General features: G+C 43.9%; 1 protein-coding gene across 1 annotated transcript in view; it reads right to left on the minus strand.

Annotated features, from left to right (window-relative positions):
• LOC142311138 (uncharacterized) overlaps window positions 1-20,821 on the minus strand; it is an 89,657-nt gene extending 68,836 nt beyond the window's left edge. Inside the window, 7 exon segments of the mRNA XM_075349284.1 lie at window positions 6,429-7,767; window positions 10,268-10,376; window positions 13,359-13,453; window positions 14,275-14,398; window positions 14,481-14,669; window positions 14,768-14,846; window positions 20,557-20,821. Of these exon segments, the coding sequence (XP_075205399.1) occupies window positions 6,429-7,767; window positions 10,268-10,376; window positions 13,359-13,453; window positions 14,275-14,398; window positions 14,481-14,669; window positions 14,768-14,846; window positions 20,557-20,768 (2,147 nt within the window). The 5' untranslated portion in view covers window positions 20,769-20,821.
• Window positions 20,822-21,870: the final 1,049 nt, after the last annotated feature.

Here is a 21,870-nt window from a genome sequence, read left to right on the forward strand (position 1 = left end):
TCCCGAAGCAGTGTGGAGCCAGCATGCTGCTCCCCAGACTAAGAGGCTGGCGTCCGTGGTCAGGAGTAGCCAGTCCACTTGGGGGAGAAAAACTCCTTCTCGATATGGAAGAGGACTGAAGCCACCAGTAAAGCGCATACCTGACTGAAGGTGTCAGGTGAAAAGTTCGTCCAAGGAAAAGGGGCTCTTGTCCCAGGCAGCTAGAAGCACAAGCTGCAGTGGGCGGTGGTGTGGCTAAGAGAGCAGCACTGCCTCTATAGCCGCCGCTATCGTACCTAGCACTCTCATACTGAAACGTATGAAGTGACAGGAGTACGTAGAGGGCAGTGTACCGCTTGTTGTAGAGCGGTCGCCTTGACTTGAGGGAGGAATATCAAGCCCCGAAGAGTGTCCAGGGACATGCCCAGGGAGGTGACGTATTTTGACGCGACTGACTGGAGTCAGAAGCCGCTCTAAGCGGGATAGGGTGCCCACAGAGATCTGCACGCTGGTTGAGCCCTTGATGAGGTCATCCAAGCAAGGCAGAACAGCCACTCTCCTGGCGTGAAGGGCACTCATGGCGGCTGCCATGACCTTAGTTAAGACCCTTGGTGCTGTGGCAGAGCCGAGGGTAGGGCCACAAATGAAAATAAGAAGTCCTGAACTGCGAAGCGGAGAAACTTTGGTGAGCTGGAGCGATGGGTATGTGCAGGTACGCGTCCCTGATAGCTAGGGAAGCAAGGAATTCTCCTTCGACCATAAAGGTAATAATGGACCCTAGAAAGTCCATTCTGAATCTCCTTACCTGCACATGTTTGCTCAGGTGTTAGAGGTCCAGGATGGGACGAACTGACCCGTCTTTCTTTGGCGACCACGATAGGTATAGCCTTGAACCTCTCGCCATCCGGAACAGGTACCATCACCCCCGCCGTTTGGAGGGAGTGGATTGCTGAGGGGAAGGCCTCATGGTGTTTTGGAGCATTTGGGGGGGGGGTTTGAGAGAAAAGACTGACCAGTGGATCGGGTCCAGAATTCAATGTGATAACCGGAAGACACAAGGTATCACACCCATTTGTGGTCTGAGGCGGCGGCCCAGATGGAGAAGGACGAGATTTCTCGGTCTTTGTCTAGACTGCCAGGACGAGGTGGACTCGGGGAGGGCTGAGAAGGTTGGGCCCTGCGTGTCTAGTAAAAAACATCCTGGGCTAGAGTTGGGGGAGAGAGGTACTCTTTTCCTCCCGTGGCGTCAGACAAAAAAAAAAAAGAGCCTGTCCAGACGATCGGCAAACCATCGGTCTGGAAAGGAGTACTGTGAGAGGCTTCTTAGAGACCGAGTCTACTCTCCATTATTGGAACCAGAGGGCCTTACGGATGGCTATGGTATTTGAGGCGGCAATAACTGCGCAGGTAGCAGCGCCGAGGGAGGCCTGCATGAGGTACTTCGCCGCCGCGGCAATGTGAACAGTTACATCTGTGAGGGTCTGAGGAAAACTGGTAGTCCTGGTGCCTGTGCGACCCACACGGAAGGGGAGAGGGACCCGCGGCCTCGAGGTAGAGCGATCGAGCTGCTCCACTTGTCTGTCTGTCGGGTGCTTGAAGGAGGATCCATCAAGTAAAAGACAGGAGGGTCCTTCAGGCAGGCAGAAGCCGGGTGAGGGTCCACCGAGGCCGGATCGGCCCAGCCCTTAGAGACTGCTAAGCCAAGGGGTACCGGGACTCCATGAGTTTACGGATACCGAAGCGGCATCAAAAAGCTCTTTTTTATTTTTTTTTTTTTAGAAGTTTATTCACCCTTTTATAGGAGACCGCAGGGTCAGTAGTAGTGGATGGGAGATCTTCCACATGCAGAGTTTTGGTAGATTGCTGCAATAAGGGAGTCCATGGCAGCTTGATCGCTCGGGGAGGTTGAAACCAAGAAATCATCCCGGTACAAACATCATTCCCCTTCCTCCGTCTCCTCAAAGACCGCGGAACATGTGGGAGAACCCCATCTGTGATCCCCAGAGGGAGACCCATGGGGGTCATGCCCTTTTTCTGATCTGCAACCAGTGAAGCAGAGGGCTGATTCTTATCAGAAGGACTCTCTATAGAGGTGTCATCAGGCTGCGTTCTGTCCAGGGGCCCCGAGGGGTGTAGGACGATGTTGCATAGCCAGCACCAGGTTCTGGGAACTGTGCCCATTCTGGGAGACTGGGAGCCGTAGGCTCTGGGCTGGCAGCGGTTGCTGCGGTGGTGGCGGAAGGGGGGGCTACAAAGGCACCGGACTCACAGAAGGAAGAGGTGATATCATCCCCTAGTAGCTCAGCATGGCAGGATACATTAACAGTCTTATAGTTGTTGCTCTAGTTGTGCAGGGCATAAAACATGTGACTGCAGCCCCTGGCTGATGAGCCACAAACTCTGATTGTAATGAGGGAGCAATGCTCTGCAGAGTTAATATGTAAGTGAGGCTATAACTCATCTAGAACCTTGATGACCCTTTCCCCCTCCTGCGTCACAGTTCCTGTGGGAAGGAGGAAGCCAGCTCTGAGAGACGCCCACAGGCTCTGATCACAACAAGAGGGAGCAATGCTCTGCAGCAATGCTCTGCAGATCCTGTGTGAGGAGGGTTACGCGCACTTTCGTGAGGGAGCGTGGTTTATCGAGTGTCGTAGGGGGCAGGGCTTAGCTCTGACAAGATGGCATGAGAAAATATAATAAACAAAAAAAATGGTGGGAAGGGACTCCCCTTCCCCCCTCCAGCCCTGTCCAACAATGGTGGACAGAAAAACATCTATAAGTGTACCGCAGCTGCGGGTGCACTTAGTCCAGGGAGTTGTCCCCTCCCCCCTCCACAGGTGGAATGCTCTGCAGGTGTCTGCCATCACAGCCCATGTGCATCCAGTCAGTGTGACCTTTGCTCCAGTTTACTGTCAGGGAGCCAGTGTGCAGATTCTGACGCCTGCTGTGCCCGGTCACAGAACGTGTATCAACTCAGAGCCTGCCAGAGGGACTGAGGAATGCTCTGGGGCTCTGGAAAAATCGGAATGATTTCACCTCAACTCCTGTGGAGATGGCAGTCTGGTCGCGCTGGTGCGGAGCAAATATCAACTCAGAGCCTGCAAGAGGAACTGAGGAAGTTTTCATCTGCTCTGGGCTCTGGAAAATCAGTGCCATGAGACCTGTCGTCCAGTGAGTAACAGCCCAGGATCCAGCGTCGCAGGAGGTGGTACGGGGAGGCAACACTCCGCGTTCCTGCCTGTTGATGGTTTTGGGAGACCGGTCCCCGAAGGAACCGTCGCCCTCTAAAAACAAAAAATTCTTGCTGCAGTAGTCTGCAGAGATGTGCCTCCTATAGACACTAAGCTAAAACTGAGCTTGCCTGGCCCGGCCATGTGGTGTATACTGCAGAGGAGGAGCTATGCTTTTGCATCTACTTAGTGTCCTCCTATGGATAGGCAGCATAACACCCATGGTCCTGTGTCCCCCAATGAGGAGTCAGAGAAAGGAGGATCTACAAAATATTAATGTCACTTTTATGCTGAGGTGCCCATACTTTTGCACCGGTCAAATTTTGTTTAAATGCGGATTGCACATTTTCTGTTAGTACAATAAACCTCATTTCAATCCAGAAATATTATTCAGTCCATCAGTTATTAGACATATGAAACTGAAATAGCTGTTGCAAAAACCCAAATTGTTATAAAGAAAAAAGGTTAACATTAATAGGGGTGCCCAAACTTTTTCATATGACTGTATAGACTGGGTCTCAGCTTCCCATACATGGTAACTTTTTTAACTGCATGAGAGGACACACACAAGCTAGGGACCCCAACGTAGAGAAATACTTTGGCGTAGTGTTGGGGCTCTATTGCATTGATCAATTCAGTAGCTAAATTTCTCTTTATTCATATATTCATGGCAGTAATGCAGGTTCCATTTTTCATACTTTCACTCTTACCTATTGCTATTGTATTTTTCATGTCAGTATTCACACAGCAGTTTCTGCTTTTCATATATTCCCCTTACATAGTCACTGGTGTGCATACCTTCTCTCCATATAGAACACCATCCATGACTTTTAAATATTTGTTCCATTGCTTGCACTGTGTGTACTAAAAAGACTGACCGAAAAGGAGGACAGAAAAAGATCTAGGAGAAGCCTCCATTACTGTCCATTGGAGCCCAGGCAAAATTATGCTTCATATAATATCAGCAGGGAGGCGACTGATTGGCTCCAGATTTATTCTCCAGCAGGACAACAATCAGAAACATATCGTTAACGTGAACCTGTCAGGTGCAATATGCACCCTGTGGGCGTGCTACCTTGCTAAGAGGGTGGAGTGAGCTCAGGAACTAATGCCCTTACAACTAGCCCCTGCGCTCATTAGAATATCATAAAGGATATTTAGAAATACTTTTTCTAAAAGATGCCTTTATCTATGCTACTACATACAGGAACTGATAGGTAGGGATTAGCAATAAGCACCCAGAACTTCTTGTGGTTCTGGGAGTATATTGCACCTGACAGGTTCACGTTAATGTCATTAACCAGTTCAAGATCGGGCAAGAGACCCTGGAAGACTGTACTACTGACACAGACATAAAAAAGCTGGACTGCAGTTTACCAAAATCTAAGCGAGTAATCCAAAATCTTTCTGGGAAAGTATCTTTTGGACACATGAAACCAAAATAGAGCTTTAAAATTTAAGATAAAGCAAATCATTCAAATATGGTAGAGGTTCAAAGATGCTGTGGGGTTGTTTTGCTGCCTCTGGCACAGGGTGTCTTGACTGTGTGCAAGGAATCATGAAATCTGAAGATTATCAGTCGTGCCCAGCGTCAGAAAGCTGGGTTTGTGTCCGAGGTCATTGGTCTTCCAGCAGGACAATACCTCAAACATACTTCAAGACGCCCCCAGAAATGGATGGAAACAAAGCGCAGGAGAGTTCTGAAGTGGGAACAATAGCAATGAGTCCAGGTTGAACAGCTGTAGTGAGATCTTAAAATTGCTGTTGGGAGAAGGCATCCATCAAATATGAGAGACCTGGAGAAGTTTGCAAAAGTAGAGTGGCCCAGAATTCCAGTTGAGAGGTGTAAGACGTTTGTTGATGTTTATAGAAAACGATAGCAGGTATTTATTCCAAAGGGTGTGCAACCAAAGAGACTTTCAGACTCCATATCTCACCATCCACTTCAGCTTCGAACATGAGACTACCTTCATATTATAGACAATCATCTTGTCTATCTCATACACAAATTTGACTTGCAGCTATTTAGCATATAATTAGTTATGCAGATTCTTGTCATGTTATTGCAATGTTACTGTAGCACCAGTGTGCCTGTCCCTGAACATGCCAGCCATCCTTCTGCGTCCTAAGGGACCTGATTTTTTATTTTTAATCTAGTTATTCCCGTCGATCTCGAATATCTGTGAGGTTGCCCATCATTACTCTCTTCTCTTAAAAATTCTACCTGGTTACCCCATTTATATCCTACTATGCTGCACTTTGACGCAACAGACTCTATATAGATATATTTTGGTGCCATTATTCGCTTTTCTAATAATTTTGATATGCATTAAATAAATATATATATATATATATATTTATTTTTTTTTGTGGTGTTTTTGTACTGCAGTTCTACACTATTATGGCAATAATTGACTCTGCAGTTAAAAGCTCTTAAAGGTATCGAGTAGCAAAGGTAATTGGGTTGTTGTAAAGGGTGTATATTCTTCATTCCTGAAAATGAGGTGTTCTCCACTTATTACTCCACAGAATATTATATGGTGACTTTGGGAGTAAATGTCCACATTAAAGACCTCTAGCGGACATTGGTGGCCACCCTCACCTTTTTAAATCTAAGGGAGAGATGAGTGATTAGAGAAAATGGCAAATAAGAAGTAAGATAACTCCTAGGAATAGGACATATTCATAATACTTTCCGATTATGCATGCATCATGGCAGGTAGCGGTGGATGCACTGTGAATAGCGTCATTTGACTCCCAATATGGCCAAGCTTTTTATGGACAAACATCTTGTTGTATTAGGTTCCTTGACATTGAGTGATAAGATCCATAACACAGTGGGGAAATACATAACACCTATAGTCCAAAAGAGCAATAAATGCAAGTAATGGCAAACATAAGAAATGATCAATCTTTATTAGGTAAACACAGAGAAAATTATTCAGATGAAAGGCGTAATCACCAAAGAGAGAAAACATCCAGTTTACTAACATAATTTGGTACTATTGGATGGATATTCATAATGTTATATATTCATTAACTGTTTTTTCCCTTGCATGATCTTTCTGATGTTTAACAAGTGCAGGTTTTTTGCTAAAACATTTCCCACATACTGAACATTGGAATGAATTCCCACACTCTGATGTGTGAATTTTTTGATGCTGAACGAAAATTGATCTCTGATTAAAACGTCTTCCACAGTCTGAGCATGAAAATCTCTTTTCCCCGGTGTGAATTCTTTGATGATCAATAACAGCTGACTTCTGGTTAAAACATTTACCACATATAGTACACGAAAATGGCTTCTCCCCTGTGTGAATTCTCTGGTGTTTAATAAGATCTGATTTCTGGGTAAAACATTTCCCACATTCTAGACATGAAAATGGTCTCTCTCCTGTGTGAATTTTTAGATGTTGCATAACATGTGATTTCCTGTAGAAACATTTCCCACATTCAGGACACGGAAACGGCTTCTCCCCGATATGGATTCTCTGGTGTTCAACAAGATCCGATTTCTGCGTAAAACACTTTTCACAATCTGAACATGAAAACGGCTTCTCCCTTGTATGAGTTTTTAAATGCTGAGCAAGCTGTGATTTACTCATGAAGCATTTCCCACACTCCAAACATGAAAATGGCTTCTCTGTGGTATGAAGTTTTTGATGTTTAACAAGGTCTGATTTTTGTGACAAACATTTTCCACATTCTGAACAAGAAAACTGCCTCTGAGTCTGCATACTCTTATTCCCTCTGTGAGCTATGTTTGACTTCATAGTCTGTGATAGATCAGAAGACATGTCCTCATGAATTAAAGGCTCAAATGAGCTCCATGCCTGGGGTAAAACATTTGCTACGTTCCAAGCATTAACTAGATTATCTCCTGTTCTCTCCTGATTTTCAGCAAATGCCAATTTCCTGCTATAACCTTCCCCAAATTGAGAATACAAAAATAAGTTCTGTTCTATGTGACTTTTGTGATGCTTACAAAGGTTAGATTTGGTTGTAAAACTTTTCTCACACTGAGAACATGAAAATCGCTTCTCTCCTGTGTGAAGTCTGTGATGTTTATCAAGCTCTGATCTCTTGGTATAACATTTTCCACATTCTGTACATGAAAATGGCTTCTCACTTATGTGAGTTTTTAAATGTCCAATGACAGCAGAAGTCTGGCTAAAACATTTTCCACATTCTGAACAAGAATATGGTTTCTCACCTGTGTGAATTCTTAGATGTTTCACAAGATCTGATTTCTGGTTAAAGCACTTTCCACATTCAGAACATGAATATGGCTTCTCCCCTGTGTGAATTTTTAGATGCTGAAAAAGATGTGGCTTCCTGATGAAACATTTCCCACATTCTGGACATGAAAATGGTCGTTCTCCAGTAGAAGAAACCTCAAATTTAAATGTGTCAGATAATAACTCTGTCATGTGAAGAGTTGAGGGTATATCTGCGATAATGACATGCTCTTCATATGCATCTTGTCTGTCATTATTATCTTCTACTTTACAATCTGACTGCAAAAGAAGATATTCCTCAGCGCTTCTGGTACAGTCATCTGCCAGTAAAAATATAAATAACTTATTATGCATTTTTACCCTGCAAAAAACATTTACAAGTATAACATTTACACTACTCACAAAATGTTAGCAAGATTTAGCTTTCAGGTGAAATTTCAGTATGATCCGCTCCAGTTACCCATGTCCAACTGTTTGTAGTGATTAGCCCCACTCCCAGGCTCCAGCGGGGATATCCTCCCTCTCACCTGCCCAGCATCTTTACAGTCTCCTCTCCTGCCCCAGGGTCTTCCGTGGCCTCTTCATGCTCCCAGACCACGCGTACTGCTTCTGTGAGGATGTGCGTGCGGCCAAGCTACCTTACCTGGAAGTGATCCCAGAGTTCACCTGTTACCTTTTAAGAGAAACAAAAAGGATCGCTCTAGAGGAGCACTAATAGAGGCAAAAGGGGATTCCAAGCATTTTAAAAATCAAACCTTTTATTAGTGGTCCCTTATAAGCCACAACGTGTTTTGACAACCAGTGTGTTGTCTTCTTCAGGTGATAGCCTGAGTTCATGTACCAGTCTCATGTATCTAACCTCTGTCTCGTTCTAGAACCTATTCTCTACCACCCCTGTGCCAACACGCCTGAGTCATCACCGCTGTGCCGCCACATCAGAGCCACTACTCTTGTGCCGACCTGCCTGAGCCTTCACCGCTGTGCCACCATGTCTGCATCTTCACCTCTGTGCCGCCATCTCCATGCTCCTGCAACTGTGTACTCTAATATCAGACATTAAATGACTATCTCAACAGGTCCCTGGCTGTTGTGCATTTAGGCCATCTGTTGGTGCACCACACAGTCCCTGTATAGGGGTTCCCTGCTGGTTGTGCCTTCGGGGGAATCCGGCGCACGTTCCAGTGGGTCCACCACTGGAACCTCGTCACCCTTCGGCTACCGTAACACTGTTCAATGCTTCAGGACTTTTTACACAACTTGCTGTTCTCTAACAACAAGCTCAATGACAAAATTTGCAACAGGTATCCATGAATGGCCCAATAAATTTCGGGTTCAATAAGAAGTGATATTTAAACAGGCCACCTCATCATGCTGTTGACATTTTGACATCATGAGCCCAAGACGACTCCTAACAATTAACAGTACCTCGCCATTGCGAGGCTTCAAGCAGAGTATCAACAGCAGGTTACAACAGAGATACAAAAAGACTGGAAGAGTCACAGAAAGCATAGAAGTGGATGTCCTTTGGCCACATCTTACACTGATGATGCTTCAATGTGAACAATGCTCTTCGGAACGGGATGATGAATGCCACACAACTCCAGGCACATGTAAGAGGGGTGAGAGACATCCAAATGTCACGTCAAACCATTTGAAACCTTTTAGATAAGCGTGGTCTGCATGCTAGACGACCTACAAGGGTACCTGAACACCGGTCACAGGCGTCATCGTCTTGCGGGACGAGGGACCAGTGAGCATCAGTGCTGTTCACAGATGAAAGTCTATTCACGCTGAGTAGACATATTGTCTGCCAATGATGTTGGAGATGTCAATTAAAGCGCTATTCATCAGCCAAGGTTGTAACCAGATGAGTCTTTGGTGGTGGTGGTGTTAGTGTGGGCAGGTGTGTCTAGTCAATATAGAACTGCCCTACGCTTTGTGAATGGTACAGTGACGAGTCCCTACTACTTGAATAACATCATTAATCCAGTTATTGTGCCTCTGCATGAACAACACAGGCCTAATTTTATCTTCATCGATTACAATGCTCCAGCTCATCGAGGTCGCATCAGGTGGGAATGGCTGCTGGAGTATGGGGCACCTCAAATGGAGTGGCCTGCACTTTCTCCATACCTGAATCCCATAGAAAACTTATGGGATCATCTGAGTTTCCATGTAGAGGCTTATAACTCTGTACCCCAGAACCTCAATGACCTGAGGGCCACCCTTCAAAAAGAGTGGGATGCTATGCCTCAGCAGACAATAAGTTGACTTGTGAACAGCATGAGATGTTGTTATCAAGCTGTATATATGATGCTCAAGGTGACATGACATAAGAACTGAGATATTGATATTTTTGGGGGGAGTATACTCACCACTGTAGTAAGCTTGTGTTTCAATAAATTGTTTGAGATGAGGAAATCAACATTGCTGCTGCTGCTTCTACTTAACTGTCCTACATTCATGATAAAATATCACTGTAATGTGATTTTTTTACGTTTTACATAAATTTCACCCAAAAGCCAAATAACCTAACGTTTTGTGAGTAATGTACTGTATATTCTTAAAACTGCTACATATAAAACTTCTTACAAAAAGAAACACATAAAAATACAATTGGTCTGTATAAGGGCAAGATGTCCTCTACCAGAATCTTTAAGGAACAGCGGACAATGAAAAAGAATAATGACACAAATAGGAAACTTTATAACCAGTCTTATTTTGGTTGTATTTTTGGCTGGAGTAAAATAAAATTGTTTCAGCCAATGAATCGGTAAAATATGTGACTCTCTTCTGCCCTCTCTTCTGGATACTACTTACCTTGGTGGCTATAAGCAGGAATGACCTCCTTACACTGGCAATCCCCCCTTATATTTATTTCTTCCTTTTCTATCATGGATTTAGGATTATTATTGTCCTGATCTTTATCCTGCATCAAAAAATAAAATGCAAATATTGGACAAGTTAACAGAGAACGATGAATAAAGATGACCAAAAATATATCTTAATGTATGGCAGCGCTGTGGCTCAGTAGTCAGCATTGTTGGTTTGCAGCGCTGGGGTCCTAGGTTCAAATCTCACCAAGGACAACATCTGTAAGGAGATTGTATGTTCTCCCTGTGTTTATGTGGGTTCCTAAGGGTGATTGTGATCTCCGGTGGGGACAGTGATGATGATGATGTGTGTAAAGTAATTTGGGCCCCGATGCCAAAGTTAGACCAGGGTTCCCATCAGCATGTCCTGGGCTTCTTCCTGTAATTATGTCCCCCGTACAGGCGCCTTGCTTTAATACTGTCCCTCCATAATGGACCCCTGCTGTAATACTGTACCCCATTCTGGGGCCCCTTCCTGTAATGATCTCCTCCATCTTTGGTTGTTTACAGTAATAATGTTCCCATCCGGAGGACTTGCTGTAATAATGTCATGCATCATGGGACTTTGCTATAATAATATCCCCTGTCCTGTCACCCTCCTCCAGCATTTTTTTTTAAAAAAGTCTTCCCTGTGTTCGCTTCAAGCACAGCGTCCTCTTTCTTTACTATAAATATTTCAAAAAACTGACATGCACATCCAACAAGTGTGAATAAGTGCTAGCTGAATTTAACATAGTAACTATAAGATGCATACAGCTGCACACTAAAAAGCCAACAATGTATAAGGGAACTCTGGTACTGCATAACTGCTATATGAAAAAATGAGATTTTTAGTTTGTGTATTGGTCAATGCAAGTAAACCCGGACACCAAAGGCAAGGTAATCTCAATAATCCGGGTACCTAACTTAAATGCCACTATCTAGGTTAAAAACATCCGTGTCTGGGCAAAATGCCACTATCTAGGTTAAAATCATCCGATTACATAGGGGCCAGAATGGAGGACATATGCGGACCAGGATGGAGTACATTATTACAAGAAGGAACCCAGGTTTTAGGACATTATTACAGGAAGGGTCCAGAATGGAGGAAATTATTATAGAAAGGATAAGTGACATAATTACCATATGGGGGCTAGAAAGAGGAACATAGATTATTGCTCTGTGGTGGCAAGTGGGGACATAATTACTGTAAAGGCCAATTACAGGACATTGTTACTATTGTAATATATTTTACTTTTGAGGATATTGTTTTCCATGAAGGGGAAACAAAAGGGAGGCCCTGTTACTGTGCAGAGCGACTCTCATTTTTTTTCCTTGATCTGGCACAGTGTAGAATTCAGGCAAAAAGTGTGATTGTGTTTTAGAAGTGATCAGTTATAGATGACTGTGTTATTTTCTGCAGAGTCGAGCCCTAGCGGGAAGAAGTGATAGAAGAAGTGATAGCGGTCTGCCCCTAAATGAAGAGAAAAAGTGAAAATGAAAGACTTCAACTACAGACGTTACAGCTAAGGCACATACACTTTACATATGCAAACCACTTGTGCGAGCATAGCAGTGCTCAGGTACTCTCAGTGCTCAGCCCAGCGTCAGCCACTTGCAGTGTTTGAACGGCTTCCACTGGGGTGTGTACTCAAAAAAAAATCTGGAAAAAAACTCCGACCGACCTCCCCTGGAAGTGATCTGTTTATGGCTGGCTTTATGTGGGCGGAGAGCCAAACTGTCCAATCAGTGACTTCTAATGAGGTTTAGGTCAAGTTCGGGTTCAGAACAGAACTTTTTCTAAAGTCCGGCTGAACCCATACAACCTGAACTTCCATGAGTCCACTCCACTCTACTTGTGTGTATATTTTCATTGATGATCACTGGATTACCTGTATTCTAGACACTATACAGAGCTCATGTGTATAATGTCACTAGTGATGTTATTAGTGTTATTAGCATTAGTTAAGTCACTATTAGGTCACTATCTGGTGGTAATATGTGGTCTTGTTACGGTATGGCGGTATTTCTCCCTTGTATGTGGTATTATTCATTCACTATGTGGTGGTATTATGTGGTCTGGTCATGGTGTGGTGGTATATCACAAATATTTGGCCTATAGCTGCTGAGAACAGAAATTAGGTGAAGGTAGCAGATGGACAGGAGGTCATCTTTTCCAATTGGAGCAGAGTTTCTTTAGTACTAATTTTAAAAACTTGTGGAAAACCTTTTCATACTATTCACCATACTAAAAAGTGACTGATAGTGACTGGAACAACGTGGTCTTTACAGGAGACAATGAGACTATAAATGAAAGTACATGTGGGGTAAGAAGAGTAAAGCGCTTTTACTTTTTGCTGCCATTACTTGTTTTTTTTTGTGGTTGAGGAAAGTGTGTGGAAATGGGTGTGGTTAACAAAATGGGTGTGGCTTCTAAATGAGTATTGCTTTAAAATGGGAGCGTTTTCTTAACCAAAATAAGGAACCTGTTCTAAAAAATGTCAAACCCACCCGTAGCTGAATGTGTGTCTTTGGGGCACATTCAGCTAAAAATGACAATGGTGTCGGCGCGCGGCCTGAATCCACGGGCCCGGTTACGGTCACAACTTCTGTGACTGTGTTTTTTACGCCACTGATCCTAATGCTCGACATTACATGATGAGTTAATTACTCCTGCAAGTCCGTCACCTTCTCTGTATGACTGACATGAGTGTTCATTTTCTCATAGATGAAAAGGAGTTAGAAATCCAACCTGACAAGTCCTTGAGGCACCTGAGAGATCGTCTTGCAGTCCCTATAACCCAGAAGACTCTCCTTTGTTCCTGACGTCTATTGCCAAATTTAATTCTGGCATCACCTCCTTCCTCATTAAATATAATAATAGATGCAAAACTCTGATGAAAATAAGGTCTTTGGTAAAAAGACTGAAAGTAAGACTGAAAACAAGGTCTTTGGTAAAAAGACTAAAAGCAAGGTCTTTGGTAAAAAGATTGAAAGCAAGGTCTTTGGTAAAAAGACTGAAAGCAAGGTCTTTGGTAAAAAGCTTTATTTCCATCTACCTTATGATCCATTGGGACACTGCAAGTTTCCTCTGCATGATTCTGAAGAAGAGGACTGAGACTCCTCTGTGGTGCGTTTGTCTTACTAAATAGATCTGTAGGAAGCAAGCACAGTTAAGCCAACATAAGGAGCACAAATTTGTAAGATCACATGAATTACAAAAGTTAATTTGAATAATCACAAGTTATCCCCTATCCATAGGTTACAAGATAACTTGCTGATCAGTGAGATTCTGGACCCCAATGAACACGCAGAGTTCCGGCTTCAATTAGGCTGAGGTGGACATGCTCGGCTTCCACGCAATTCATTGTCAATGGGACTGGTAAAAATAGCTCAAAGACACTGAATAGAGTGTGTGATGCTCAATCACTGGTGTCACTAGAGGCAACTAGTAAGTAGTGAATAGAGGAATAGTCAAACAAGCCGGGGTCAGAAAGTGGGAGGACACAACAGGATACTGGGAGCTGGCGGAGAGGTGCTCAGGGTACAAGCCATAGGTCAGGAGCCAGGAGGCCAAGTATGGAAGAGAGAAAGTGGAGCCGAGGTTGGGGTACAAGCCAAAGATCACGTCAGAGTCAGAGGAACAGACGGAGAAGGGTAACTAAGGTCTGGGGTCGAGAGACAAGATCAGAACAGTACACTTACGGGAGCTAGAAGCACTTACTGTGGAACTTGACAAAGAGTAGGCTAAACATTCTGATCCACTCAAGACAGACCTCTGCAGAGCCCCATTCTAGGGATTTGTAGCCTTGTTCTAGGGATAGGTGATAACTTGTGATTTTGGGAAAACCCCTTTAATGTAGCTAGTGCAAATTTATTCAATTTTCTGTTGGAATTTAGCACATTGGGTTAATAAATTTCTCAGTCAATAAATACAATAGTTTATAAAAGGATGTGTATATCTACGTATAATACCTGGTGATGTAATGGCCTGATGATTGTTCAACATTAGGTCTATGTACTGATCCTTGTGCCCCTCTACATACTCCCACTCCTCCAGGGAGAAATAGACAGTGACATCCTGACACCTTATAGGAACCTGGGGCACAATGACAAAATCATCATCCAGATATCTCCCTCGTGTGATCATGTAGTGTCCCAGTCCTCCTAGTAGATCTCACCTCTCCCGTCAGCAGCTCCGTGATCTTGTTAGCGTTCTCTAGGATCTTCTTCCCATTGTTTCTTTTATGCCCCAAGGGGTAGGTATGAGGCATGATGATGGGCCTCTTGGTACTTTGCAGTCCTCCTGATACCGTAACATGACTGCTGGGTTTTACACTCTCGTCTGTCTTCTTCACTATTAAGTAGTCCTGTTTGTGAAGGGATACACTGATAAATATTAATAGACATGCTCACAAACCCTCACCAATCCATTTCTCTAAATGGGACATAATTCCCAGGCCCTCACCTCACCAGTAAGCAAGTAGATGATCTCCAAGGTGAGATTTAATAGTCTCTCAGCTATTTTGTACATGTCCTTATCCATCCTGTTGAGACAATCACACAGACGATAATGATATGTTATAAACATATTCCCATCTAGTAGCTCCTACAGTGGACAGACCAGGAAGGAAAGAAAAGGGAGATAGCTGCTTTTATTGACAGCTCAGGCTTCCTTTTAGAAAATGTAAATTGAATCTCTGCTCACATAGCGTTTTTCACTGTTTCTCAGGTCTCCTCCCTGCTGTTACTGAAATCTCTCACTGCTCAGTACAAGCTGCAGCTGGAAGTACAGCTGGGTCGGTCACGTCCAATAATGCTATTAATCTGCAGATATAGGGTTAATCTGCAAGTTAATAACATAACAAAAGCGTCGGGTCACTGTAATGAAAGTGTGGCACCTGGGAGGAAATTAACTTTATTACTCTCGGGAGCCGCCGACTTTCAGTCATCCAGGCGTACCCAGAGCAATTACAGTCACTACTCACAGCACAGTGAGCGGCAGCTGTAAGCACGACCCAGCTGCTGCTCTCATTTCTAGGAACAACGATTAATTACTCTGGCCACACATGCATAACTGAAAGCCAGCGGATTTTGGAAAAAATAAAGTTCATTTTCTCCTGGTAGCTGCACTTTCAGTACAAAGGCTGGGTACCTTCATAACACTATTAACCTGCAGGTTAACCCTGTATCTGCAGGTTAATAGCATTATCAAACTTGAGAGGTTCCCTTTAAAGACTAAATACGTTTAGAGGCAAAACGTTTTTCACTTACATAGACTCAATCTAATAAAAGAATTAAACAGCCATGCTGATATGGATTTTCAGGGTAAGAACATCAGCCTCGTCAGGTACAACAGATCTATTTATGAACATTGTATTGTAAAACTTGGTGGCAGATATTGTTTGGATGTACAGTGCTGGCCAAAAGTATTGGCACCCCGCAATTCTGTTAGATAATACTCAGTTTCTTCTTGAAAATGATTGCAATCACAAATTTTCTGGTATTATTATCTTCATTTAATTTGTCTTCAATGAAAAAAAAAATTGTCATTAAGCCAAATGGGATATAATTCCACACCAAACATAAAAAGGGGGGTGGACAAAAGTATTGGCACTGTTTGAAAAATCATGTGATGCTTCTCTAATTTGTGTAATTAACAGCATCTGTAACTTACCTGTGGCACCTAACAGGTGTTGGCAATAAATAAATCCCACTTGCAGCCAGTTGACATGGATTAAAGTTGACTCAACCTCTGACCTGTGTCCTTGTGTGTACCACATTGAGCATGGAGAAAAGAAAGAAGACCAAAGAACTGTCTGAGGACTTGAGAATCCAAATTGTGAGGAAGCATGAGCAATCTCAAGGCTACAAGTCCATCTCCAAAGACCTGAAAGTTCCTGTGTCTACGGTGCGCAGTGTCATCAAGACGTTTAAAGCCCATGGCACTGTGGCTAACCTCCCTACATGTGGAAGGAAAAGAAAAATTGACCAGAGATTTCAACGCAAGATTATGCGGATGGTGGATAATGAACCTCGACTAAGATCCAAGTTCAAGCTGCCCTACAGTCCGAGGGTACAACAGTGTCAACCCGTACTATCCGTCGGCGTCTGAATGAAAAGGGACTGTATGGTAGGATACCCAGGAAGACCCCACTTCTTATCCCGAGACATAAAAAAGCCAGGCAGGAGTTTGTCAAAACTTACCTGAGAAAGCCTAAAACGTTTTGGAAGAATGTTCTCTGGTCAGATGAGACAAAAGTAGAGCTTTTTGGGAAAAGCCATCAACATAGAGTTTACAGGGAAAAAAAAGAGGCATTCAAAGAAAAGAACACGGTCCCTACAGTCAAACATGGTGGAGGTTCCCTGATGTTTTGGGGTTGCTTTGCTGCCTCTGGCACTGGACTGCTTGACCGTGTGCATGGCATTATGAAGTCTGAAGACTACCAACAAATTTTGCAGCATAATGTAGGGCCCATTGTGAGTAAGCTGGGTCTCCCTCAGAGGTCATGGGTCTTCCAGCAGGACAATGACCCAAAACACACTTCAAAAAGCACTTGAAAATGGTTTGATAGAAAGCACTGGAGACTACTAAAGTGGCCAGCAATGAGTCCAGACCTGAATCCCATAGAACACCTGTGGAGAGATCTCAAAATGGCAGTTTGGAGAAGGCACCCTTCACATCTCAGGGACCTGGAGCAGTTTGCCAAAGAAGAATGGTCTAAAATTCCAGCAGAGCATTGTAAGAAACTCATTGATGGTTACTGGAAGCGGTTGTTCGCAGTTATTTTGGCTAAAGGTTATGCAACCAAGTATTAGGCTAAAGCGGGCTTTACACGCTGCGATATCGGTCCCGATATCGCTAGTGTGCGTACCCGCCCCCATCTGTTGCGCGACATGGGCAAATCGCTGCCAGTTCCGCACAACATCGCCCAGACCCGTCACACATACTTACCTGCCCTGCGACGTCGCTGTGACCGGCGAACCGCCTCCTTTCTAAGGGGGGAGGTCTGTGCAGCGTCACAGCGACGTCACTGAGCGGCCGCCCAATAGCAGCGGAGGGGCAGAGCTGAGCGGGACGTAACATCCCGCCCACCTCCTTATTTCCGCATAGCGGCCGGGAGGCAGGTAAGGAGAGCTTCCTCGTTCCTGCGGCGTCACACGCAGCGATGTGTGCTGCTGCAGGAATGAGGAACAACCTCGTTACTGCTGCAGTAACGATTTTTGAGAATGGACCCCCATGTCACCGATGAGCGATTTTGCACGTTTTTGCAACGATGCAAAATCGCTCATCGGTGTCACACGCAACGGCATCGCTAATGTGGCCGGATGTGCGTCACCAATTCCGTAACCCCAACAAGTTCGCATTAGTGATGTCGTAGCGTGTAAAGCCCCCTTAAGGGTCCAATACTTTTGTCTGGCCCATTTTTGGAGTTTTGTGTGAAATGATCAATGATTTGATTTTTGTTTCATTCTCTTTTGTGTGTTTTCATTGCAAGCAAAATAAATGAAGATAATAATACCAAAGAATTTGAGATTGCAATCATTTTCAGGAAGAAACTGAGTATTATCTGCCAGAATTGCAGGGGTGCCAATACTTTTGGCCAGCACTGTAAGTCTTTCCATCTGTTATCAAGCACTCAAGAAAAGTGAAGTTTTCCTGCAGCTCATGGAGTGAAGACTCGTGTCCTGAGATCGCCTCAACATCTTGGGATAATCCTATAATCGGATTCCTTAGACATGCCTGGTGGGGCAAATACTCTCTCCAGGCTATACCTGTCATCTTGGCTAAAACTCGGTGGGGACTTCTGCTGTTGATGCACTGCTAGGGAGGCAAAAGTGCACAAGTCAAAGGTCCATCATGTTCCAAAAACTGTTGGAATCCAAGCAGCGCTGTCCCAGCGGAACACGTAGTGGGTGACAGCGGTATGTTGGCCACATTGAATCTGTACACATGCATATTAAGTCTATAGGTGTGTGGGCCCTCAAGAGGGTGGTGATATTGGTGCGAGGTATCTCTGGTCTGTCCTTTGTATTTAAGCTGTGCACCAACAATGAAGACCAGGAGAAGAAGCAAACTTCATCGTCACTGTATCTGTCCACATTTGATTCCATTTTGCCGATCACAATACAGCTAATCTTCCACAATGTTTATGTACACCATGTATACAATACACAATGTACATGTATAACTAGATTACATATCTAGAAGTATGGTGTATTAGAGGGAATCAGAGCCTGCCTGCAGGATTACAGTCAGGTATATTTTACTGTCAAATGCTCTGTTTCATAGTTAGAAGACCTGGCTAAGGACTATAGGCAGAGAAGAGTCTAGGCTGGTGCTTCACCGCTCCCCACTGCTAGTGATTGAAATGCCATTAGTGTATGTAGGGCGAGATGTCAATCACCTGGAGCAGTGTGGGAAGAAGCCGCTGGGTGCATCAGCTAAGAGAATTTCTAGAAAGGGGTTGTCCAGATTCAGGAAAGTCTGCAGTCACTGTATATAACTGCAGACTTTTGAATCTTCACAGTGCGTGCAGTGCACACTGTGAGGATTCTCCGGTGTCGGCGAGACTAATGTGATGTGCATACTCCTGGCCACTACACATGCCTTGTCTCACTCAATACCTGAGAACTGAGCGAGGCTGTGCACATCTAGTCACAATGTAGCCAGAAGTATACACATCACATAACTGCCGCCTCCCAGAGAATCGTCACAGTGTGTGCAGTGCACGCTGTGAGGAGTCTCCAGTATCGGTGAGACTAATGTGATGTGCATACTTCCGGCACTACAATTGCTTGGTCTCACTCAATATAAGTGAACTGAGCGAAGCTGCACACGTCTAGTTACAATATAGCCGGAAGTATGCACATTACATAACTGCTGCCTCCCAGAGAATCTTCACAGCGCGTGCAGTGCACACTGTGAGGATTCTCTGCTGTCGATGGAGAGATCAATGCGGGCACATTCCAACTACACGCGCTTGGTTTCACTCAATACCAGTGAACTGAGCAAGGCTGCACACAAACTAGTCACAATATGGCAGGGAGTATGCACATCACGGAGAGAATCCTCACTGTACGCACTGTGCTTGATGTGAGGATTCACAAGTCTGCAGTCACATAGGGACACACAGAGACTGCAAACTGTCGTCATAAACCTAGACAGACCCTTTAAATACTAACCTTATATACAACTCTTTAGTATATATACACACACTGTTGTATATGCTGTATTTAACACATCTAGGAGAATACACAAGCAGCACGTATTCATGCATTATGTGTATACAGTGGAACCTCGCTTAACGAGTAACCCACTTAACGAGAATTTCGCTTAAAAGCAAAGCTTTCTGTAAATTTGTAACCCGCTTTATGAGAAAGCTTTGCTGTGCGAGCAAAATCCTCACTGCACACACTTCCGGTTCCGTCCATCCACCGCGCTCTGACCCGCACTTGCAGCCACACAAACACACACATGTACGCACAAACACACACGCACGTACACACATACAGTATTATGCTCACCTTACCTTCCGTTCCACCGCCAGCCTCATGGTTCTTGTAGTTCCCGGGTACATCGCGACGTCCTCGCGGCAAACTACAAGTACCATGAGGCGTACCTTCCGTTTCATCGCCGGCCTCCTGGGTCCTGTAGTTCGCCGCTCCACTCCAGCCTGTACATCGGCATCCATAGCGACGAAGCAGGAACTTCCTGTCACCGCTACTCAAAGCCAGCACACTGGCCAATCAGAGGCAAGTGGCTCTGCCTTTGACATCAGCGCGCTGGGAGCAAAAGTTCCTCCCTCGTCGTTATGGTAACCCGATACACGGCCTGCACCGGAGAACAGCAAGTCCCAGGAGACCGGCGATGGAACGGAAGGTAAGGTGAGCATGTAATGTGTGCGTGTGCATGTGTGGAATGACAAAATAGGGGACCAGGATGGGACATTTAACAAGTTGTGGAATTGTCTGCATTGCAATGATTTCCTATGGGAAATGTTGCTTTGCTTAACGAGTAACTTGGTAACAAGCACAGTCCCAGAACAGATTGTTCTCTGTAACCAAGGTTCCCCTGTACATCCTTTCTACAATAACATATATATATATATATATATATACATATATATATGCTTCTGCTTTGCAATATATTCAGAGCATGCAATAAGAAAAGGTGGGCGCCAATATAATATTCCGTATATGTATCTGTACAACATGCTCCCCTATGTCTACACAGCAAGAACCCCATCCACCCACCTATCTGCAGGGTTCAGCCTAGAATATATGGGCTCCTTCCAGGTTAGTGGGCGTGGCCACGTTTCCTCCGGTCCACTGCAATTATACAAGCCAAGGGGGAATTTAGCCCCCCTACCCCCAGACCCCACTTCTATTATAAACAGTGGGCTTAGAAAAATAATATTTATTCCGTTTGGAAAAGTCGGGCTGCATTTAGAACACGCCCCTATCATGTGTTAGGGGCGTGTTAAAATGACGTCATACCTGGAAGGAGCCCATACACTCTAGCATCTACCGTTCTTGCAGATGGTGTATCCTAGCTGCTAAGAGGACCTGTGATGACATGCAGTCATGTGATCAGTCATATGGGTGGGCGGAGTCAGAGTCATGCTATAGGTTCCCCTTGGTTTGTTATACTTTGGCGCCATCTTGTGGACATAATATAGAATACAGTTGAAATTATTATTATTATAGTTGGTATTGGAGTTTACATTGAGCAATTTTTGCACAAGCACTAGTCACTTTGGACTATATACATCCAGTATACACTTGTATTCACTTAATATAATTTTATTTATTATTTTGGATGACATTTAGTCTTTGATGCGATTTCTTATTTTGTTTATATATTTTTATATGCACTTGTAACATTATATTTTAATACCTTACTGACTTTTGTATTACCTTATTTATGCTGTTTTTGTCCTGTATACTGTACCGTCCCCCTTAAGTGTTTTTCTGTACATTCTCTCTTTTTATGATTTTAATGTTATCCTATTTTTTTGCTCCTATATGTGTGGATCTATTTTGATCTACCATGGGTGTTAGTGTTGAGTTTGGGGAGCTTTGAGGTATAGGGAGGAATTTTCTTTCCCCTTTATTTAATACATAACCAATTTTTGTTTGTATTACCATAATCAAGAGCTAATCTCACTGGATGACAGAGAAAAATTGATGAAAGGTTGTAACACAGCATAGTCCAGATGATAGATAAGCAACCCCAATCAAATTCCAAAGAATTTCAAGCTGTCCTGCGGGCTCATGGTGTATCAGTGTTAGTGTGAACTATCCGTGTACATTTTAACGAAATTAATCACGATGGCAGGAAACCCTGGAGGACTCCACTGCTGAAAGAGACATAAAAAGCTAGACTGAAGTTTACCAAAATGTACGTGAGTAATCCAAAATTTGTCTGGGAGAAATTCTTGTGAACAGATTAGACCAAGATAGAGATTTTTGAGAAAGTACATCATTTTACTGTTTACTGAAAATGGAATGAGGCCTACAAAGAACAGATCATAGTACCTACAGTGAAATACGGTGGAGCTTCAAAGA

The sequence above is a fragment of the Anomaloglossus baeobatrachus genome, chromosome 5 (assembly GCF_048569485.1).
Source record: "Anomaloglossus baeobatrachus isolate aAnoBae1 chromosome 5, aAnoBae1.hap1, whole genome shotgun sequence".
NCBI classification, from domain to species: Eukaryota; Metazoa; Chordata; class Amphibia; order Anura; family Aromobatidae; genus Anomaloglossus; species Anomaloglossus baeobatrachus.